This window comes from Lactuca serriola, chromosome 9 (assembly GCF_051521515.1).
Source record: "Lactuca serriola cultivar US96UC23 chromosome 9, Lser_US96UC23_V15, whole genome shotgun sequence".
In the NCBI taxonomy this organism is placed as follows: Eukaryota; Viridiplantae; Streptophyta; class Magnoliopsida; order Asterales; family Asteraceae; genus Lactuca; species Lactuca serriola.
Window position 1 is genome coordinate 64,072,637 of NC_136416.1, and position 24,696 is coordinate 64,097,332.

General features: G+C 36.5%; 1 protein-coding gene, 1 long non-coding RNA gene and 2 pseudogenes across 2 annotated transcripts; 3 read left to right on the forward strand and 1 right to left on the reverse strand.

Annotated features, from left to right (window-relative positions):
• Positions 1-2,029: 2,029 nt before the first annotated feature.
• On the forward strand, positions 2,030-4,665 carry LOC145072818 (cell division cycle 20.2, cofactor of APC complex-like). The gene is made up of 5 exons (XM_079019291.1): positions 2,030-2,421; positions 2,553-2,825; positions 2,923-3,192; positions 3,274-3,855; positions 3,950-4,665. The coding sequence occupies exons 1-5, from the start codon at positions 2,326-2,328 to the stop codon at positions 4,091-4,093; spliced, it is 1,365 nt and encodes a 454-aa protein (XP_078875417.1). The 5' UTR covers positions 2,030-2,325; the 3' UTR covers positions 4,094-4,665.
• Positions 4,666-18,607: 13,942 nt separating this feature from the next.
• LOC145074059 (uncharacterized) lies at positions 18,608-19,388 on the forward strand. Its single transcript, XR_013691670.1, has 3 exons — positions 18,608-18,777; positions 18,903-19,071; positions 19,157-19,388. It is a non-coding gene; the product is annotated as an uncharacterized LOC145074059 (long non-coding RNA).
• A 383-nt stretch (positions 19,389-19,771) lies between these two features.
• On the reverse strand, positions 19,772-20,242 carry LOC145074058 (monothiol glutaredoxin-S2 pseudogene; annotated as a pseudogene).
• Positions 20,243-22,688: 2,446 nt separating this feature from the next.
• Positions 22,689-23,336, forward strand: LOC145073762 (glutaredoxin-C11 pseudogene; annotated as a pseudogene).
• Positions 23,337-24,696: the final 1,360 nt, after the last annotated feature.

The window sequence follows — 24,696 nt, forward strand, 5'->3', positions numbered from 1 at the left end:
CCTTAAGGCTTGCATGGGGCTTCCATGGTCATAAAGTTTGCACCTTTATGCCATGAAACCCCTTCTAGACCCTAGATCTGAAAGGTAGATCTCTTGGGACGTCCATATCCCAAGGACTAAGCTTCTTGAACCAAAACCCCCATGAAATGATAAGAAGGAGATCTAACAAGCTATTAAGCAAGGTTGAGGCTTGCTTACCAGAAAATGAAGAGGATGAGATGTTGCTTTTGGATCTACAATCTTCTCCTGGAATCCTCTAGCTTCCTCTTCTACAAGATTCAAATCACACAAAGTTCACTCAAAATGGCTCACAAGATCATACAAGGCTCTAGGGTTTCGTGGATTAGGGTTTGGGACTTGGAGGCTGGAAATGAGGCCAACGAGTGGGGATTAGGATGCTTAAATAGGGTGCAAAACCCTGAAATTAGGGTTTCATTCTGGCAGCCCTACTCGTCGAGTCGAGTCTTCTTAACTCGTCGAGTGGGCGACTTAAGATCCCGCGACCAATCTCATTTCTACTCGACGAGTCTGGGGCTCCCAACTCGTTGAGTAGCTCTACAAAAGTGAATAAATTATAAATAAATGCGTACTAGGAACCATGCGTTACAGTCATTTTAGGCTTCCTAACGATATCTTTGAGATAGTGTTTAGCTAACCAACTACAACTAACTAGACACCTAAATTTGTAACTTTTATCATTTTTTCCACCATGGATTTTATTTGAAAGGATATTTCATTGTACATCTAGGCTTTATGCACTCTAAAAGGATTTTTTTTTCATTTCCCCACACACCTTGCATGATTCTAACTCTATTAGCTTTCAAAAACCTTAACTAGTATCCTTTTGCGACATCATAGTTAGTAAGCGTAAACCTCAACTGTGCATGGGACTCTTATAGCCTTCCTATGTATGGTTCAATCTTGTTCCCTTTTACAGTAGGATCATGTACCATGTATTCTACACTAACTTTAAGTCTATCTTCATCTTCAAAGTGACCTTGATCTTCAGGTTCGTTAATATCAGCTTCACCATCATCTTTTGTGTATCATTCAATGCCCCTGAATATGTTATCATCACATAACATGTTTATAAATGAATCATCAAACATATACATGCATGTTTGGAGGTTTAGGGTTCGAAATCCAAAAATGAGAAAATTGATCACATCATTATCCAATTCCTTGTTTGCTATGTAGGTTTTCTTAGGTTCTTTCTCCTTTTTCTTCATGATGTTGATGCTATTGCCAACACTTGAACTTTCAACGACCATGATGATAATCTTCTTGCATTTGAGATGAGAGTTTTATAGAGAAATGCTCTAAAGCCCTTAGATTCACCTCTTATTATGTCCGCCACCTGTATTCTTGGCGTGACGTTTTGCAAAAGATGTTCTAAGTATGTGCTCGTTTGATCGCCAGGAAGATAAAGAAACACAAGTGTCTTTATAACTGGCGACAAGGTTTTACTTGTTTTTAACCTTATAAAGAGCATTTAATGAAGTGTTAGTAAAGTTTTATTGTCAAATAAGTCCCAAAAAGGCATCGGAGTAAATTAGAAACAAGATACTCCCTCCGTCCCAAAATTATTTTCTACAAACAAAAAACACATGGATTAAGGAAACATTAATTATCACTAACTTTATACAATAAAATGGCAGTTTTGTCTTTACTTTGTATTTAGTGTTCAATTAAAATGCTTAGTTGGTTAAGTAATAATGATAATGTATTTTGATAAAAGTGTTACTTATTTTTAGAAGTGAACTAGTATTATTTTGGGATAAACCAAAACGAAAAATAAACTATAATTTTGATAGGAGAAAATTTAAAATAGTGAGAGTTTTATGAAATTAGCCCAAAAATTAAATGGAGATCGCCGGATAGAAAACCCAAATGAATAATAGTTGTGATTTTATGGCCCGTTCCGCGTGTCTCTCGTTTGGAATTGGGCGCCAAGTGCCAAGGGTATATTGGTAACAACAAATTGCAACGGATACATTGGAAACTTAGTAGCCGTTAAGCATCGCCGCAGCAAACTACCGAAAAACGCCATCACCAACCCTAGTTTTTCGTTTATATATAAACCCCTAAATTCTCTCTTAGCTTAATCACACAAGCATTAATCGATCTCTCTCCCCCCTCGTCTCTTTCTTGCAATCGCCTTCGTCATCTGTGCACGATCTGACAGCGCTCTCTAATTTTTCTCAATCGTTGTTTGATTCTTTAATTGCTATTTCTGTTGATTGCTTTCTTTACCTAACCTCTTTTTTGCAGGATTTTCTAATTTCTCTATCTTTGTTTATATATATCTTTGTTGTTACTAAAGTTATGGATGCAGGATCTGTAAGTTCTTCAGCTACCAAGTCACAATCACGATGCCCCCTTCAGGAGCAATTCCTTCAAAGAAAAAATTCTCGTGAAAATGTAATTGCTTCCCTATTCTTTGATGACTTCTGTTGATTATATTCATATAGCTCATTCACATCTTTGATGAATCTTGTTACTTGAATAAAGTTTTTTGAATTAGGTTTTTTCTTTTGTTTGATTGTGTGTAGTTGGATAGATTCATACCAAATAGATCAGCGATGGATTTTGATTATGCTCATTACATGCTAACCGAAGCAAAAAAAGGTAAGGAAAATCCAATGGCCAGCTCACCTTCTAAGGAAGCGTACAGGAAGCATTTGGCGGAGAGCTTTAACATGAACAGAACAAGAATTCTAGCCTTCAAGAACAAGCCTCCAACCCCAATGGACGCAATTCCTTCTGACTGCTCTACTTCCGTTCAACACTCAAAACCTGCAAAAGCCCGTAGATACATTCCCCAGGTCAGTTTTCCTTCCTCTGCAAGATCCATTTTTGTTTTAGAAGTCTGATCTCTCTGCTTCAAGAATTGAATCTTATGGGTTTCTTTTTGGTGTGTAGACTTCCGAAAGGACATTGGATGCTCCTGATCTTGTGGATGATTACTACTTGAATTTATTGGATTGGGGAAGCAGCAATGTCTTGGCGATAGCTCTAGGGAGCACAGTGTATCTATGGGATGCTACTGATGGTAATACCTCAGAGCTCGTTACTGTAGAAGATGAGGCTGGACCTGTCACAAGTGTCAAATGGGCACCCGATGGACGCCACATCTCTGTGGGCTTAAACAATTCCGATGTCCAGCTCTGGGATTCTACATCAAACAGACTGGTAAAATAAAATACTCTCAAGTAGTTTATGATTTAACATGGAATGTTTTTCTAAATGTTTGTGTTTAAATAAAATGTACAGCTGAGAACACTGAAAGGGTGCCACCAATCTCGAGTTGGAGCTCTGGATTGGAACAACCATATCTTGACAACAGGAGGAATGGATGGGCAGATTGTGAACAACGATGTTAGAATCAGATCGCATATAGTCGATACTTACAGCGGCCACCACCAAGAAGTCTGCGGGCTGAAATGGTCTGCTTCAGGGCAGCAGTTAGCCAGTGGTGGAAACGACAACCTTCTTCACATATGGGACAGATCAACGGCTTCCAGTAATTCTCCAACTCAATGGCTTCATAGACTGGAGGATCACACAGCTGCAGTGAAAGCTCTTGCATGGTGCCCATTCCAGGGTAACCTTCTTGCTTCAGGAGGCGGAGGTGGTGACAAGTGTATAAAGTTTTGGAACACGCACACTGGCGCTTGCTTGAACTCGGTGGACACAGGGTCGCAGGTGTGTGCTCTTTTGTGGAACAAAAATGAACGTGAGCTGTTGAGCTCTCATGGGTTTACACAGAACCAGTTGACTCTTTGGAAGTACCCGTCGATGGTTAAGATGGCGGAGCTTACAGGACATACGTCTAGAGTTCTTTTCATGGCACAGGTATACATACATACATACATTTTGTTGTCAAAAAAAAAGAGAAGAAGTTAAGTAGTTTGTTTTGTAACAAGATGATGGCATGTTAATTTTGCAGAGCCCGGATGGATGTACAGTTGCATCTGCTGCAGGAGATGAGACGTTGAGATTTTGGAATGTTTTTGGGAGCCCGGAAGTGGCTGCAAAAGCTGCCCCCAAGGCTGCCCCTGAGCCGTTTGCTCACTTGAACCGCATTCGTTGATAAGTACATACATTATGATACATATTTAATCATGTAATGGCAATGGATTGAATGAAGAACAGCCTGATCAGAATGGATGCATCTCGTTGAAGGACTTTTAAAGATATGGATCAGGCTTGGATCGAATGAAGAACAAACAGCCGGAATCAAAATGGCCAGGTTACATGATGATGATGAGATGTGGCATTAGTTTGGTAAAGATAAAGGCCAAGTTGATTTTCTGGATATATATTTCCAGCCATCAATAAAATGATGCAGCAAGGAGGATTTTGACTTTAGAGCTTTTGGAGAAGATATTAAACTCATTCAAGGACTTTGACTTGCGAGCTTTTGAAGAAGATATGAAACTCATTCAAGGATTTTGATTGATAACTTGTTTCTCACCATGTGTGATGAAATTATCATTCTATACTTGTACAAGAAAACATTTTCAGATTTTAATTTAGCAAACTTGTAATTCATGTAGCAATCTAACCAACAAAGAAACTGTAGCTTGTTTCTTCCATTTCCATGACAATTTTGTGCAACAACTTCAAGTTGAGTGGTAAAGGAGAAAACAGGTTCACAATCAACCCTTGCATAATAAGTAATGTTGCCATAGCAAATTTACTTTTCAATTCTATTTTTAATTTTTGAGTCTAGTTGCTTTCTATTTTTAATGTTGTAGCAAGCAAAGCCTACTTTCTATTTTTAATGTGGGCTCTAGATTAACGATCTTTTAAAAATAGATATTTTTAGTATAAAAACTTTCTCAACTCCATTTTGCTAAACAACAAATATCCAATTTAAAAGTATTTGATTCCCACGGTGTGACACAAGTCGAGTCACCGAGACACGTGACGGTAATGGAGCCAAATATAATAAGCATCTCATGTCATTTTAGGGTTTCTCTCGTATTTAAGGGTATCCTCCTCGGTCTCCATCACTCTCAAACCTTAGAAACCCTAACCCTAATTCCCCTTGGCTCATTTTGGTGCTTTTGGTAGCTTGAAGAAGAAGAGTGTATGAGTATGTTGATTCATATTTTGGTCCCTTTGATATGGTTTGTATCGTTTGAAGAGATAAAGTTTGCAACTTTATGGTTTCTCTGGCCCCTTGAGCATCTTATCTTTTAGATCTAGGAATTTGTGGTGGTTTTAGGAATTTTAGGTCATATTTCATCTTTTGACCTAGATTTGGGAAAGAACATGCATGGAGCATGCATGTCCATAAAGTTTGCATTTTTAAGGATCATTAGGGTCCCTAAAACCCTCCTAGAAGTGATTCATGGGTGACATCAAGCTTTAAGTGCCATTAAGGACGAGGCTTATTGGGATGTCTTAATGTATAAAGTTGGAAACTCTATCCATCAAGACCTTGGGATGAATCAGATATGAGCTTTGGAGCTCATGGAATGGATGGAAAACAACTTAATCCATTAAGCTGTTAAGACGTGATTCCCATGATGTTGGATTAGGTGTCTAAGCCCATAACTATAATTGGTATGTACTTGACCCGATAGTAGCATGGTCCTTTTGGGTTGCCTTCACCAATGATCCATGGTTATTTAGGATGGGCTAAACCAACATGGATAGATCATGAAGGTTTAACCCATGGAGCCTAAGTAATATGAAGAGTCATGGTCCATTAGGGTTTGCATGGATGTAACCCTAGTACTTGTCACACTATAGAAGGAACTCCCTAGAGCTAAAATCGGTTGCTACATATATTCTTGGAGAGTGTGAATCGATTTTGCGCTAAGAAACTTATTCTCTCAAGCCTCCTTTTGCACTTGGTGTTTGTGACACATTAAAGGCATCACATTTGAGGTGCTAAAGCTTTTGAAGGCCAAGAACTACAAGTCCTACTAAGAGGTAAGTTATTTAACTAGTTATTTTGTTCAATTGTATGCTAGTTAGGATGAATGCTTTGGAAAATCAAATTGCATGTATAATTAGAGAAAACATAGATCCAAAGCATCTAGGGTTGCATGTGCACCATAAGGTTGTTAGAGTGCTCAAAACCCATCAGATGTGGCATCTAATCATCACGACGTGGCGACTGGGGGACATGTTGACTATTTTGTCTTATTATACCATGATGTGTCCAGTAGAAGGCCACAACGTGGCGATTCTCTAAGGTTAATCTGGACAGTTGACCTTGACCGTTGACTTGTTAAATTGGGTTGACTTTTGGCTAATTGCTAGTTCTAGAGTATAGACTAAGATTGGACCATCTTTGATTCGATAGGTGTGTTATAACACCGTCTGCGTTGCATTGAGTTGATGTAACATCCCATTTACCATTCCATATGATTCAATATAAAAAAATATTTATATTATTTGAAGTAGAAATATATTACTCTTTAGCTCAAGAAAAATAGGAAAAATAAACCAAATTGTCCGTAAATCGTAAAAATGAGTGCGTCAAAACACACACACACACACACACACACACACACATATATATATATATATATATATATATATATATATATATATATATATATATATATAAAGCAACCACGTAATTTAAAATTATTAACTTCAAAAGATACGGAGAGAATGGTTGACTTTTGGGTAAAGTCACCAAAATTAAAATCGCAGTGCTCTTTAAGATAAGAATTTTGGTAAAAAGAATGCCAAAAACCGAGTCCGTACGAGACAGTTATGATTTTAGCAAAATCATTAAAGCATAAAAATAATGGCTAAAAATAAAGTTAGAATTAGTCGATGGAGCCTAAAGGAAAGTTGTATTACTCGTTGAGAGCTACACATGGAAGAAAAACCTTGAAAATGGAGTCCATAAGAAGAGGTTATGGAATTTATAAAATCTGCGATTTGCATCCCACGCAATGCACCAGGCGCGCGACGTGCACTTCTAGAAGGTGAAAAAACGGACCACGGAGAGGCCGACATGTGGCACAAAGTGGGTGGGGGTGACGTAGCCTTAAAATGCATGACGTGCACCCCAAAAATGACCTATAAAAGGGCAACAACCCTCATTCTCTCCCTCACGCCTCTCTAAATCGCTCTCTCTAGATAAACTCTCGATACTAGCCTATTTTTCCTTCGTTTTTGGCCTACTACGAAATCATACGACACCTCTGAGTACTCATATGAGTAGTAGTCTTTGAGTAGGAGATCCCGAGTCAATATTATGGCTGCTTAGATCCCGGTTCTCATCAATAGTAATCTGTAAGTGAGCTACACTTACTTTACATCCGTGTAATTTTAATTATAGTCATAGTCGTCATTATGAACCCATAATTATTTGTATGCATGTATAAATATTGTGGTATATGATATATTGGGGAAACTCACTAAGTCTAACGCTTATCTAGTTGTTTATAAATGTTTTTCAGGAACTTCATTGGTTCATAAGAAGGGCAAGGTTCGATTGTACATACGCGTATTCGCAATCATGTTTCCGCATAATGTAATAACTACTATGATGTAAATGAATATTTTGAATAAATAAAAATGAAAAATTTGGGTTGAAAATCGGGACGTTACAAGTTGGTATCAGAGCCCGGTTTAAGCGAATTGGATGAACACTTGTGTGATTCCAGACTCAAATCGCGGATCTGAATATCTTAACAAATATTTTTAAGAAAAAGATCTATATTTAAAAGAAAAGAATGTGATGCGTACATTCTACCAAAGCTTAGAAAGGAAAGCGATTCCCTAAATGTCCATATTTGTTATGTATACTGATATATGAAATGTTAGAAATACATGCTAGTACGTAGATGTTGTGATATGTCGTCGGGACTTAACGCCGTTGTTGGATGTCTTGCTTGGGTTAAGCATGAGAATCACAACAAAGAAAGAATAGGCATTAGCTTTCGTCCGGGAGGGGATCCTGGAACGAAACTCCGACGGTCTAGTCAGTATCTGGATGAGAGAATTAAGGTTTAGTTTTAGATGGAGAAAGAGGTGATCCCTTCTTTAGGAGGGGAATGGTTCTTTTGATACCTGTTATTGTGGGGAGAGACCCCTGAAAATACTTTTTTGTCCTTTCTGAGCCGGAAGGATGTGGAGGCATCCTATTGGCGGATCATACTCCATTAGCGGTTGCTTGCTATTGGTGCAGAATACCAGAGGGAAACGTGTTGAGCACTACACCTATCGCTCAAGAAGGCGTCTGGTACTATTTTGTCTTTTTGTAGACCAGATCTCCTCGTTCTGGGTCTAGGATTGGCAATAGCGCGCTGATGCATAAATGCGAGGTCGCGGAGGCAAGGACCTGGGCTTAACCTTTTTCGAGCAATGACCGTTGACTAGGTCGCTCTTAGGTCATGATCTCGTTATCTTTTACGTATTCCTAGTGGGATACGTTAACAAGTCCCCTAGGCTAGTAAACATTTGCGTTGGGGTGACATAGCCTAGTTATTTTAGCCTTGATCTGGACATACGTTTGGTAGAGATGGTTTTGACATCTGTTGACATGACAAAGCCGTTTTATGCAGGCAGTTTTTACTATGGAAACCGTTCGATTTTACCGCTTTGCATTTTGAACTCCCCTTATTTAGGGAGAGTTGTATTCTTCGTGTTTCCTATACTTTGACTGCCTCATTTTACTTCTTCGCTTATCTTCCCCTATCGTTCTTTGTTCTTAGTTTGAAATGACCTTCGTCTGATTTGGGAGTGACCCAACACCGGAAGAGTTTGAGTCTCTCCAGTTCTGATTTGGGTTTATGCCTGAACACGAAGTGCAGTTTTTGCAGGAGGGGGCTATAAATTATCAACCGTCGACATGGAAGGTCGGGGTCCCTGTGTCGATCTTTGAGGCAGGGTTTCTTCTTCCGATATCATATTTCTTTGATGAAGTCATGCAAGAGTACAATTTTTCTGTTCACGACCTTACACCAAATGGTGTTAACAAGATCGTTAGATTCGTATTGGCTTGCCGAGCCCTAGGCGTGCTTCCCCAATTTCGGGCCTTCCAGTATTTTTTCAGTTCATACACCCAATCTAGCGTTCATACTTTCTCTCGGCGTCGTAATACTCACACGTTTATTGTTGTCCAGAAGGCACATCAGAAGATCTGGCAGGATCGGTGGTTGTGGGTCAACAACGACTTGATTGGCCTTGGCTATCCCCATGTGCCTATTGCTTCAGATCGGGCTCCTCAATTGTTGGGCATCAGTTTTTCCATGGCTCAAACGTTGAGGGGGTCCGCTTCAACACGGAAGATTGACATGATTGCATTATAGCAGCAGCGGGGATGAGTGTTGCTTTGCGGGCATGAGGAATGATGCCTCGGTTTTATATGGAAAAGGACAGTAGGTGTCACTTGCTTGCTCCTCCCTCCCTCTTTTAAGAGTATCCCCCCCTTTTTTTGGGGGGGAGGGGGAGGGGGAGGTAAGATAGTTGTTTGATTTTTGTTGTTTCAATTGTAGGTATTGAGAGGGTTCTGTCCCTTGAGGGGGTGATGTGTGGGAATTTTAAGGGTGACCTTCAGTATCGCGAAGACCCCTTGGTGGAAACTCTTCCGCCTCCTGTCGGCGGTGCTCGGGTGACCGTATCTACCGTCTCATCCGGTGCGACAGGGGGAGGGGTCTTCCACTCCTATTAGCTCTGGTTTACTATCTTGCTTTTCTGGGTGCCCTGCGACCAAGGGGTCATTTGTTGATAGTGGGCGGGAAACCCGCAAGTGGCGAATGGCATCGGTGGATTATGCGCTTGCAGACGGTGTGGGTGCCAATACAATTGGTAAACGCATGCGCAAGAGACACAACATCGATTCTTTGCTTGTGGAACCCCCCTTGGTGATTGATATCGCTGATGATGATATTCCTCAACCATTGGAGGGAGTGAAGCAGGGACAATTGAACTGCCTTGTCAGTCAGAAAGAGGGGCGAGGGGTGCGACTTTAGATTATGGTTTGTCACCCATCAAGTGTGACGTTTTCTCTGGCGCTAGTCCTTCATTGTTGGGTGCTCCTAGTGTTTATCTCCCCGAGTGTAATCTCACCCATGGGTCCCACTTGACGGAACATGAAAGTGTTCGTGATTAGTGTCGTCATGCATTTTGCCCGACCACTTTGGAATCACTATATATTATATTAATTATTTTTCAAAAATCAGATTTAAATTGAGACTTTAAATTACATGATTCATACCTAATCCTCATAGAATACTAGGGTTTTTTATGTTCTTGAATTCTTCCCCTTTTTCTTCCTATGTCGACAACAAAAATCACAATCTATTCAACTATGGTGTTGTCTGAAGAGTGACGTCTACACCACTGCCTCCATTATGCAATCTCCTTCGATCTTCTCCACCATCTCCATTTGTCCACTCTTCCCTTGTCGTTTTGCAAGATCGTGATGTGATTCTAGGGCTCGATTCTTTTCTCCTATCTTTCGAATTTGAATGTTTGCTCTTGTGGGTTTGGTCTCCGAGTTTTCAAAGAAATTACGAGATTATGATGTAACGTCACTTATAGGTGTTGATACGCTGACAGCCAGTGCGTCCTTTCAGGCCACCGCCTTGGTGAGTCTGACTGCACTTTACTCTACATACCTCATGGACCAAAACCTAGTCAGATCAACCATGCTTGAGGCTTCACCCGACTGAAGCTGCAACCAAAGGTGCAAACTGGTATGATATTTTTTAATCAAGAGTCAAGAATACATTGTTTATTGGAGTCGGTCTTCAAATACTTCGACAGGTAACAAAATCAATCTTTTATCCCTAGTTTTCACCTTGTAATTAGGGTTTTATAATTAAATCCAAACTATTTTGTCAATTTCTTGTTTACTTCTCTGGCATGAGTGGAGTTCTTTACTACATTCATCAGGTCATTGAAGAAGCAGTCATTAATGTTCTCTTACCAATTTCATTGTTTGTCAAACACATTAAACCTTCACTTCTCTTTATCTCTTATAGAATTATGTTCCCACTTTTGCCCAAGAACTTTGACAACACTATTTGGCATTTCCCTATAAGTTTAGATGATACTATTGTAAATATTTGTAATTGTAAAAGCCTTATTGAGTTATTGCTATTACCTTTACCAATGACAGTTCTGAAGAAAAGAAAGGTGCTCTTATTTAACAACTTACAAGACATAATGGGCTGTAAGTTTCATTTTTCCTGTTTCAGTGATGTTACACTTAATATTCTTTAGTCATGTAATGATGAACTATCATGGTTGTAATCTGCATCAATATCTCCTATTTCCTTAGGTTCATGACCTTATGTTTGATGGTCTTTCACCAAATTATCTATTAGTCTTTAGTTAATGGAACTTAGAATCTCATTCAATTCAGATTGATAATTTTAGGATGGAAGCAGCTGAATCAAGCATAACCATACTATATTAGCAACAAGTTAAGTGATTTATTCTTAAATAATAAAAACAAATCAAAAAGTGGTCAATGGTGTTATTACATTGGATCAAATTTCATTTTATAGTATTTATTCTTTAAACACTTAACATCTTTTGGATTTCACCTAGAATTTCTTTTACATTCTAAAAGAATATGGTATCAAGAACACGTGTTTTATGTAATTCTGTTTGCAGGTCAATGACAGAGTGTTATTTAAAAAATGAATCTTTTTTATGTGTTACATTACATAAATACTAGAAACAAACCAAGAGTAGATGGGGATTCTTCAAGAATTTCAAGAATGTTTTTTAAATATTTTTAATTCATTTGATGTATTTCACTTTATAATTGTATTTTTAATTTAATTCGTATAAAAGTGTAAACAAATTCTCAAGCATATATCTTTTACGTTAACACTTTTACCTTTCAAATACTATGTTATTCAAATGCAATGTTATTCTGCAAAGTTTGTATTCTAGCATTCTCATAGAATATCATTATGGAAGAATAAAAAAATCAGGTAAAATTAAAAATAACGTTTGAATTAAAATTGAATTAATTAAAAAAATCATAATTCAAAATAAAAAGAATCAAATATCCCTTAAATTCCAAAAATTTCATTAATCAAACTATGTTTCCTAATTTGAAAATAATGCAAATGTACAATATTACCATTTTTTTTAATAAATGATGTATATTCTGTTTTCTTTAAATTAATAATATTGGTAAATCAATTTCTTAAAATAACCAAAAAAACCATTGGTCTATATTCATTCCTACATCCACACAATATATGTCATCTACATTATAACCTAACCACACACACACACACACACACACACACACACACATATATATATATATATATATATATATATATATGTAACATTCCGTTTGAAATTAAATAAATAATAAACTATAAAACCCCGAGATGTAATTTTTTTTTATTATTTTATATTATTGTAGCCAAAATCAATAATATTTAGCAGGGTATTGGTTTCGAGGAGCCAAATGATATGATTTGGATTTTCGGGAATTAAAGTGTAACTCCATGATTTATTTTGTAAAGATTTTTAGAAGTCAGGGGGTGTTTGGTAAATATTGGACTTGAACTGTTATGAATTTTGGATGTTGGGGGTTGTTCTGTAAATTGTAGGCTTAAAGTGAAAAGATTCTTATGGGGAGGAACCAAACGTGTAAAATGTGCATATGTTTGAAGGTGAACACGGGACAAACCCGTCACCCTCATTTAGCCTCCATATATAGCATCGTGTAAACCCTAACCCTAGTAGTATCCTCCAGCCACCACCTTCTATATGTGACCTTTCAGCCGCCACTTCCCTTTCTCATCTTTCTGATCAGCCAAGGCCACTAAGGGAGCCGTCGTCGACCTTCATTCTTCCCCCACGTCGGGATAGATCAAGATCGTTGTGGAGTGGTGGATTACGAGTGTCACTGTTCCATCGACCATCAGTATCAGTCGACACCTCACCGCCATGGCGAGCCATCATCTTGCACATCACATCACATTGGTATCAGACGACCACCGCCTGCCGCCACAAGGGTGGCCGAGGGTGTGTTATATTGTGTGTGTGTTTATTTTGGGATATTATGTTGTATAATCGTATTTTTGGCCGGAGTAATCAAGGAAATCGCCACCACCACCACCACGAGGTGGTGGCTGCCACCGTGAGCCGCCGTCGACCACCACCGGCCGGGGTGGCTGTGGGTGGTGCCCGACTTGGTGAAACCCTAATCAGCCTAAATCTTAATCTTTGGACCTAATTGGCTAGTATTTGGGTTGGAAACCCTAATTAGGGTTTAGAAAACCCTAATTTCATGAAACCCTAATTTTGGAAAATTAGGCCATATGTTGGGCCTTGGTTCATTGATTGGTTTTTGGGCCTTCAGAGTGTGTGTTTGGGCATTGGGTTTGGATCAAGCTAGGTTAGGGTAAAGAAGTCTTTTTACCCCAAGCATGGACTTATGGTTATGTATTGGAACCCAATTATTAATTGGGTGTTGTTTTGATGTTGATAGTCCATGAATCTGTCAACCAGCAGCTGGAGTTTTATCCGCGGGACTTCAACAGTGTGAGGTGAGTCTCCTCACCATACCAATGGGTCGAAGGCACCAAGGTCGGCCCATTATGTGTTATGTGGTATGTTAGCCATTATATGTTATGTGGTATGCTAAATATTATGTGTTAAGTGGTATGTTAGTTATTTCTGTGATATGTGGTATGCTAGTTGACACCGTGTTACTTGCATGGAAGACCCCAGGGGAGCCTGTCACACCCCAAAACCGATAACGGCGGAATACGTTTCGGGGTGGATGACGTAGTGTACGGTATCATCACAATTGCATAATAGTAAAAACAAGAAACATACAACCATTGCATTTACATAGTGAATTTAATTACAAGTGTGTTTTGTAATGTTTAACAATCACCCAATAGTAAATCAAAAATAAGAGATGGGTCTTGTGTGCTCCACCTTCTCCAAAAATGCTGCGTCTGTACCTGTCTATCTTTGACCTGAAGATACAAGTTATTTTGAAAACGAATATCAGCATAAAGCTGGTGAGTTCATAAGAGTTTAGTGTGAGTTTTTGTATACAAAGCATTAGTACGAAAAATGTGTCATTTATATTCTTAAGTAGTAGAAACTTAGAAAAATCCCATATTTTCCAGAAAATACATTGTAAGTGACAATCTGTGAAAAGTATGCATTCTTCATTTCTTTGAAACAGTTTATTGTAAACGTATATTGGGAAATCTCCAAATAATAATTGTGATAGAATAGGTTAAGCCTGAAATCAGTGATAGAGGTGCAAGCTTCCTTTAGTGATAGATACTTACTTACTTCGGGATGTAATTTAGCATTTGGTGTAGTATTTTAGTGTAGTTATAGAGTATTTCTTGTATAAACTATTAGTGAGGATAACAATGGATCCCATGACCTTCCCACTCATACACCGTATAGTGAAGTAGTGGCATCCCTGGGCCTGCACGGCGCGGACTGAAATTAACAGTCGGGATGTAATAGCGTCTGCCCCGTATAGATCTATACATGTAGTGTCGTCTTCCTATCGGAAAACTCCGGGCGTAGTGGGTAGCGAATAGAGTATCTCGTAGTGGGTTAGTGTATTATTGTTTGTTTAGTGTTTTCTCTATTGTTATAGTGTAGTAATATTTTAGTATTGATAATAGAGTATTCTCTTACTAGTGTATCGTCTAGTAATAGTGAGTATTATAGTGTAGAGAGTAGTGACTTTAGCGAGTAGTAGTAGTATCAACATTAACTATACCTATTATAGTTAACTTAGTGTGGACGATTCTTGATATGTGGTGACTTTAGTATTAAGTGAGAGAAGTAATATTCGTATCCCATACTGATATACATGTTATATAACTAAGAAATCAACGACAGTCGGACAGATAACTACTACCCTAAGCCCACAATCAAACAAGAACAGGAAATAAGGCGAGATATCGGTCCTAAGTCCTCCAAGTCTTACTTACATAAATATATCAGAGTGGTTAATTTTATAAGTAAATTGATTTCATAAAAGTATTTTTCCAAAAGGACATTTAAAATCTGGCTTACTGTTTAAAAATAGGTTGAAAATGTAAAACCCGTTTATAAGGCATAGGGACAAATCACATGTGATTTGAACTAAAGGTAGTGAATCACATGTGATTAATCCTTATAACGCGGAAACCGTTCTGTAAAACTTTACATAAACATTTATAAGCAACTTGTATCTCCCCCCTAAAACATTTAAAACATTTGAAAGGTTCATTAAAGGGGTATGAACTCACCTGAAATCGCGAAAATCAGGTGAATCGGGTAAATCGGGTAAAAGTGTCGACTGAGCGTTTGGTACCAAATAACCACTTGAGCACCTTTTAGGACCCTAATGTCATATGAAATATGTATTTTACAAGAAGTTAATCATCTTATGCTTTTCATTAAAGTATTTGGGCATTCTAGCATCGTTTTCGGGGTTTTATGGCCTAGAAAGGGTTCCCGGGAGTGGTACTAGGCCATGAATGATTTACGGGAGGGTCCATGAGCTCACTCCCTTAGAGTTTATGGCCTAAAAGGCCACCCTTTGGGAGTTTACGGCCGTAAGCCCCCTAGGCTTGGCCGTAAACTCATGTGACACTCCAAAATGTATGTTTAGGGCCTTATTTCACTTCCTTAATTTAATGGTATGTGTTTTGGACTAAGAGGGAGGGATTAAACTCTTAATATGTGACATTTTTTTGGGGAGTTTACGGCCAAGACTTGTTCTTGGGCCGTAAACTCCATTAAGTCCTTCAAGATGTATGTTTTAATGGTACAACATGGTCTCATACACCTTAGATAAATCCTAGAAGGCCCTATAATGAGTTTTGGGACAATTTGGCATGAACATTTGGGGAGTTTACGGCCCAAGAACATCCTTGGCCGTAAACTCTTCATTTTGCCTCCAAATGTGAAGTTTAATGGTACAACACACCTCCAAAGGCCTTAGCTAAATTCCTTACATGCACTTGAGTAGTTTAGGGACTTGTTTGACACAAAAACATGGGTGTTTACGGCCCAAGCTTAGCCTTGGCCGTAAACTCCTCTTTTTGTGTTCAAATGAAGTTGTTTGATGCATTTAAGCCTTCCTTGGTGTCAAGTCCAATTTACCAAACATCCTAGAAGAGTTTTTGGGGTTTTAAACATAGATTTATGGGGGTGTTTGAGGTGTTTACGGCCTAAGCACAAGCTTGGGCCGTAAACTCCTTTTTAAGCATCAAATCCTTGTGTTTTAGTGTCCAAACTCTTCTAGATATATGCCTTAATTAGTATGCTAGCTTAAAAGAAGGAAAAACTTGGTCTTTGGCATGATTTTGGGGGTTTACGGCCTAAGGAGCTTCTTAGGCCGTAAACTCCTTTTTGGTCCTTGATTTCTATGATTTTGGCCCCTAAATTCAATGAAGTATGTCTAGATTAAGATAGAGGATGAGTACTTACGTTTAGAAGTCGGAAATTAGCGGAATCGGGGTCGATTTCGAGTCTAGAGAGAGAAAGTAGAGAGAGAGTGGGTGTGTGGTAAAAGAGTATTCAAATGTTGTGCACACTCATTTCATATGTCTCGGGTATCGCACCCGATACACGGCTACCCGATGTTTAAAGTTAACTGGGTTAAAACTTTTTACTCGGGTGAAGTGGTTGAAAAAGTAATACAACTCTATTAGGTTAAACGGGGTTAACACATACGAGTTATATTTCTTATGATGATATTAAGACATGCATATAATTAGATATTCGGATATTGACGATTCCAAATATTACATAAAATAACGTATAGTGACGCATTCCGTTAGTGAAAATGGGATTTGTAACGGGAATAGATTTGGGGTTGTCACAGAGCCCGTGACACTTGGCTGCCAGACCATGTGGGGGTGCCCATGGCAGTCCAGGTAAAGACCATGAGGGTGCCCATGGTACTTGGTTGTCAGACCATGTGGGGGTGCCCATGACACTTGGTTATAAGACCATGCGGGGGGTACCCATGACATTCCAAGTAAGACCATGGGGGTGCCCATGATACATAGGTGTAAGACCCTGGTGGGAGCCCACGATATCCATATATGTTTATATGCATGGCTTGTATGGTTGATATGGTTTATGTGATTATGTATGTATGATTTATATGACAGTAGGCTAAGACCGTGTGAGGGTTTCCATGGCAGCCGGTGTAAGACTTTGGAAGGTTTCCATGACATCCTTATATGTTTATATGCATGGCTTATGCGATTGATATGGTTATGTGGTTGTGTGGGGTATGCTCTGGGGAACTCACTAAACTTCGTGCTTACAGTTTTGTTTATGGTTTCAGGTATCGCTGGTTTGAAAAGGAAGAGCCTGGCTTGATCGCAGTGCACACACCCATGTTTTCCACATTATGTGATTTTGGGACGTAACTCTCATAAATGTTTTAATTAAGCAATGTTTTGGAATGATTGGATGAAGTAGCACTTGTGTTTGACTATAATGAAATTTTTACTCCTGATTTTTTGGTCGTTATATATATATATATATATATATATATATATATATATATATATATATATATATATATATATATATATATATATATATATATATACATACATACATACTAATTTATAACCTATGGAAACCACGGTTATAAAATTAATTAAACTTTAATAGTAAAAGCTCAAAATTATTAATCAATTATGTTAAATAAATTATTAATTAAGAGATATTTCTTTTTAGTTATATATAAAATTATAATCGTTGATTTAAATAAATCCGTGACTTTATAATCTGTATTAATTTTTTTATTTTTTTTTATTTTAATGTTATTTAATTTAATATAATTAAAGTGAAGAATTTAAAATTTAAATTTGAAATGGAGAATCAATAGGTTGACATATGACATCACATTAACTATGAATTTTAATAATAGGTTGACATGTAGCATCACATTAACTAGGAATTTTAATAAGTTGACACATGACAAAAGGATAATCAACCTATTATTTTATTAGAATTATATATATATATATATATATATATATATATATATATATATATATATATATATATATATATATATATATATATATATATATAATTTCTAATTTTCATAATTGAGCTTGTATATACAATTTTTAGATTTGGTTCAAGGGCATTTTTGTCGTCTAGAAAAAAATTAACTACTCAATCGTTAAAGTTAACATCAAAATAATCGTTAATGCAATTTTGGAAGCCATAGGGATCGAAGGCATGACATTTTTCATAGAAGTCCTAAAAATACAATATTTTTCAAACCATAGGGACAAATTATGTAAATTTATCTATTATTTTGCATCTAGGGATGCAAACGAGCCAAGATACCCGCGAGCTACTCGGGATCGGCTCGTTAAAAGCTCGACTCGAAACTGGTTTTAAACGAGCCCGAGCCGAGCTCAAGCTTAATATTAAGCTCGAGCCTATATCACTAAGCTCGATTAGGCTCGCGAGCCTAAACGAGCCTTTATATAATATAATTTATTATTATTTTCTTATATTAAAATAAAAACATATTTGAGAAATTATGGATTTCGGGTATTAGTAAATGAGCTTCATAACAAGTATGAGTCGAGCTTAAGCTTATTTTGGCACGTCAACAAATGAGACGAGCCCGAGACGAAGCTTGAACCGAGAGCTCAGAGCTCGAGCTCGAGACCGAGCCGGCTCGTTTGCACCCGTATTTGCATCTACAATCTATCCTAATCTCTACTCTCTTTCTACATCGGAAAACGTTTATTGTATGGCGGCTAATTCGCAAAGCCGGGGAATCGCGAGTTGCGTGTGCTGATCGTAAGAATTCTAGACTAGAATTCAAAATATTCTCACATTAATCGTCAATTTGGTTATTTGAGAAGGTAGTACGTAATAATAAAAATTAGTACCCACAAAACTCATTTTCCCCTTCTCAATTTCAGCATTTGATCCACAAGATCTAAGGTGGTGGTTCTCACTTCTCAGTTATCAATTCTTCATTAAATTTCTCATTTGCTATCGTTTATAATTCGGACTGCACTTTTAAATTCGCGATATGCCGATCTCTTTAAGCAGACTGGGAAGCTCGCTTCCGTTTTCCAGATTCTTTAGGTACTCCGTCTCTCCAACGTGTATGTTTTACTCTGTGTCGATCAATTTTCTGTTTTCTTGAATTACCGTTTCTTTATTGCTGTAGATTGGCGAGGTGTTAATAACTTTGCATATGTTAATTTGGAGGTTATCGGTCGATCTACTGCTTGGGGGATGAATCTTCATATTATGTTTTTCAAAGTAGTTTATTAGGATTTGTTTTCATTTCAATTTGCAAAAGCTAAAGGGGAGTCCTTTGAATTCTATTGTACTATAATCGGATGCAGTTTTAATGAAACAGATACGAAAAGTTATGTATGATTAAATATGATTGCTGATGTGTGATGTGGTTTTGAACTCTATTATTATAGGCAGGTTGAGCATGAGATGGAGACTGTGGTCAAAGTACTCCAACCTGGACCTTTAGGAATTACAGAGCACAAGTTTTCTGCTGAGGAGATTGCAAAAGCCAATTCTACTGTTAAGAAAGCAGTAGAGAATTGGAAGAGGAATGCAATCATAGAAAGAAATAGGCCTCTTTTGAAAGATTTTATCAATTAAAGACATATCATTTGTTCATATTTTCTAATGACAATAGTAAGCTCTCATCATCCTTCATTCTGCCTGTAGATGATTCTTGCTACCAATGATCAGATTATTATGCTTTCTAATCACTGTTGTTCATTGTTTATATTGATTGATTGAAAGATTATGTAAGGCCTGAAATGAAATTGACATGGATACATTTCTGAATGTTCTTGATACATATAGCAATTAGGAAAACAGTAGGGAGGTTTTATAGGCTAACATCTGCCAAAACATTGTAAACAAGACACTGTTACTTCATATAGCAATTACCTTTACCTTTTCAGTAGTTGGGATAGTTCTCCCTTGAGATGGAGTGACATGATCTCATTGGAACCACCTAACAGTTGTTGCCCTATAAACACAACTGGTACACTTGGCTTACATCCTAATGCTTTCAGCTCATCCTCCAGTTGTTGCCCATTAGGATGTTCATCTAGCTCATAAACCACAGGATTTGACCCGAAGCTATTAATCAAAGTCTTAATGGTGTGACACATACAACAAGAAGTTTTACTGAATATAACCACTGGCTTTTCAGCAACCACCCTTGTAACCATGGCCATTATCTTCAAGAAAACACTTGACACAAGCCTTAATGACAAGTCACAACTTTATATAAAGATTTTTTTTAAATGTTTTTACATCGAATTTGATGAACATGATAGAAAGAATATGGTTCGGTTGGTTAATGATTATTCTTGGCTTTGTCAAGATGTGATGCTTGGTAGTGTGGGCACGTTAGTTAATGGTGCTTTTCTTTTTGTAAAGTTGTGAAAATGTGGAGGATTGTATATTGGCACACGAGAGAATGAGGGGCTGCTTCTTTTTCTCCATATAGTCATGTATGGGTAAATTTAATGAATGAGTAAGTACCGATATCTTTGTGGATAAAATGTTGTCTACATATGGACAGAATAAACCATCTAATGAAACTAAATCATCATTTACTATACATTCCAATCCATGAAAAAATTCTACAACATTCATTAATATTATTCATCAATATCAACAATATTAATAAATTTTAACATGAGTAGAGAGGAAAAATGAGAAATATTTAAAGTGTTAGTGTCTTGATAAACTAAGGCAAATGTTTTTTATTTGGCTTAACATGCTATCGTTTTATTTGATGAGTTAGTTGAAAAGCTAGCTTCTAGTTTATAAGTTATTTCTATGGTCCGAACATTAAATTACAATAAACTAAAAAAGGATGCTAGTTTATGACCAAACATAGCTTGTGTTTGAAGTGTTATAACTATATGATAAACTAGTTTATATTTTTTATTTATTTTTATTTTTATTTTTTATTTTTAAGTTTCATGTCCAGTTAAAAAGTAGTTTATAAACTAGTTATTTTTATTTTTATTTTTTTTGTTTACAACTTAAACTAGTTTTTCCAGAACTTTTTTGGAATTTCTTAAATATACTTTTAATTAATTACAAAAAATATTTTTTAAATGTCTTTTATGTCATTTTATATATTGGAGCCAACTTATGAGCTAATTTTATCAAACGTTATTTTTTTACTAGTTGGCTTATAAACTACTAGCTAGCTTTTCAACTAGAACGTCAAACATAAGTTATTTAGTCTAGCTTCAATAAAAAAAACTAACCATACACAATTATCCACTTTAACTATTTAACCCATTAAAACCATTAATTAAAAAAGAAGCAGCCACACAAAGATAATTAGTTTCACAACCTTATCTTTTAAGGCTATTTGGTAGGGAGACAATGCCAAGGGCTTGGAGAGATGCCACATCAATAACTCCACTCCATCACCACTTAGGAGGGGTGTTTTTGTCTTCCACAATGAGAGAGAGAGAGAGAGAGAGAGAGAGAGAGAGAGAGAGAGAGAGAGAGAGAGAGAGAGAGAGAGAGAGAGAGAGAGAGAGAGAGGTTGTGTTGCCACATCAGCACCATGCCCTTGGCGTGATGGCCATACCTGATGGTCTTTGAGTATTTTCATATATTCCCTATTTCTAGTCACTTCATGATCATTAATGATGTGCCTAATTTTTCTTTTTCTTTTTCTTCATACATGTACATAAATGAAAATTTATTGATACATGAGACATGTAAATGTTTAGGTTAGTGATGAATCCCTTTTTGGCATCTTGAAAGGTGGAGATCATGTAGCCTTTTATGTTCCCCATATCAAGATTCCTAACGTTTTAGTTTAGGAAACCCAAAATAAAAGAAAGTGGAAGTTTGGAATATGTAGATGCTTATTTCAACATCATAGCTAAATTATATATGCATAAATTGATTCCTGTTGTTTAAAGCATCAGATGGGTAGATGGGTGGTAATGAGTTCGGATAAGATTAGAAGTATATTTTGATTAGTTTATCTGATAAACATCCATATGTTTGCAACTAATCGAGGATATCTTCCAAACTTCATACTAATTAAAATAGGAGAGGATTAAAAAGTATTTTAAATATCTTTACATCCATTGTAGATTGGGCCAAAGAAGATGACGTAGATAAAGAACATATATGTATAACTTGGATATAAAAAAGTGATGATTTTGTTAAGTTTCTGTTGACTTCCTTTATAATTATGTTCTTTTGTTTATATTTTATATTTACTTTTCATCTTCCTGAGTTTGAGAGAAAGTTAGGTAACGATTTTATAATTATATCGTACATGCATAGGTTTGTTAAAAATCCTTCAAATGCCAAATTTCTTTATCAGGTCCGAGTTTCTTCCAAAACATTATAAATTCATCTTGATTGTTACTTATCCAGAAGACTCATTGGCTCATAACAATTGGCTAATGTATCCTTATAAACGAGGCATCATAAATTTACTACGATTGTTGAACATTATTCGTCATCTACTCATCCATAGATTCTACTTGATAACAATTGAATAACTATAATTTACATCATTACATGTCAGCAAGCGGAGCACGTTTCCAAAATTTTCCCCTTTGACAATTGACATAGTATTTCTCCACTAAACTGAAGAATATATGCTCCTCATGTGTCGACTTGTTTATATACAAATCATTGTTTTCAAGCAAATCATCAAACCATGCTTTTCCAAATTAAAATATCCAAAAAAAACTTATCTTTTTTTTTTTACAAGTTTTCAATGTGTTTAGATTCTCCTTTTCCCCTTAGTGTAGCCTATATAAGATGCAAATAAACTTCAAATTTAAACAAGTTAGCGATCTTACCTTGATTGATAGTTTTTAGCGATCATAAATGGATAGGGTGAAAGACTTGGCGTCCAAGAATGCTGTAGTTATTTTCACGAAAAGCTCGTGTTGTATGTGTCATAGTATCAAAGCGTTGTTTTATGATCTTGGTGCAAGTCCTGCGATTCATGAAGTTGATCACGATGCAGATATGGAGTGGGCCCTACGGAGGCTTGGTTGTAATCCGTCAATCCCTGCAGTGTTTGTAGGCGGTAAATATATGGGTTCAGCAAGAGATGTTATTTCTCTTCATGTTGACGGGTCTTTGAAACAAAAGCTCATTGAAGCACGAGCTATATGGTTCTAGAACATGTGTAACATGTGTGCTCAATAAGTGCTTTTACTAGGTTTAATGTTGTGTTAGAATACTGAAGACGAAGTCTATGAGCCTTTCTTTTTTGTCGGCTTCGTTGACTATATTGTATTAGAGTCAAACTCCAAATGAGTTTATTTTCGATTTCGTTTTCTATATACAAAACATCGGTTGTCTTATGACCTTGTGCATTACTACTATCTTATTTTTTTTAATTCCAAACTCAGTGTTGTGATGCAGCCAACTTAATCTAATCGATAAAATTGGTGCGAATTTAAGCATTTTGGAATGGAAAAACTACATCTTTTGTCACTTGTTAGATTTTATGAGTGGAATCCAAATCAATTAAGAATTAAGAACGACGTCGATATTTTTTATTATGTAGAAAAAAGAACTTAGCTTTACAACGGTTTGGAATAAAATAATAAAACCTAGTTACTTGATGGATAATACATAAACTATCACTAAATACGAGTATATACAAAAGTAACCCCGAATAAAAACTGACCAAATACATTCTAAAACACACACATCCTCCCAAACTAAAGTGGGCATTGTGTGATCCAACTTAATTTTGGAGACAAAGAATTGAAAACAACTAGGCAAGTGTTCCTGGTTGAATATATATGTATCGTGATAAGTAGAGATTGGTAGGAGTCGAACTGTTGTTCCAAGAACATGATGGTGAACAAAGTGACAGTCGATCTCAATATGTTTTGTATGCTTGTGGAAGACAACATTTTTGTCAGTATTAATAAAACTATTGTTTGTTGGTATTTTCATAACCAAAACATAAAACGCGGAAACATAATTTTAGATATTTAATCTCGAATCTGGTTAAAACAAAACTTAAACAAGAAGAACAATTACATACCTAAATCCATTATGTTTTTCGGATCTAGAGATTAGAGTTTGTTTTCCAGTTGATCTCAAGGTTCTCTTTAAAATCCTATAGCAATAAGAAAACTAATTTTATGAATGTATTTTGTGTATTCATCAAGTATTTATATAGATGGAGATATAATCGAATGTGATAGATATTAGGGATTAGGAGATCTTGAGTCAAACCGGGAACTCAACCCACAAGATAAACACGACAAGTGTATATCTTCATTTATTAATAGAATTGGTCCATCAACAATTTTACATAATTTCCATAATAATATAAAATTCATAATAACATTATTTATATACATTTATTAGTTGTCCCAAAATATTCAACAACCTTCCACTAGACCACTAATATATAAATGTATATATAACCGTATAAGCATTTTAATAAATGTTATCATAGTATTGGTACCATTTAACAATCTCATCCATTAATCATAATTGTATAGGATCAAAGCAGTCTTCGTTGCAATTTACGTAACTAAACCCATCAATGGTCACACATAGATATATAACTAACGACAGAGATTAAACATGACGTGTGGTTTTAAAATCAAAATAGATTTCCAACGAGTTCCTCTTTAGCTTAAGTGAGATCAAACTTTAAATAAGTGCAACTAATAATAGAATTAACCGAACTCTTATTTA

Coding starts and splice junctions, on each gene's coding strand:
- LOC145072818 (XM_079019291.1), top strand. CDS start 2,326: ATGGATGCAGGATCTGTAAGTTCTTCAGCTACCAAGTCACAATCACGA. Junction 2,422..2,552: donor GAAAAAATTCTCGTGAAAAT/GTAATTGCTTCC, acceptor GATTGTGTGTAG/TTGGATAGATTCATACCAAA. Junction 3,193..3,273: donor ATTCTACATCAAACAGACTG/GTAAAATAAAAT, acceptor TAAAATGTACAG/CTGAGAACACTGAAAGGGTG.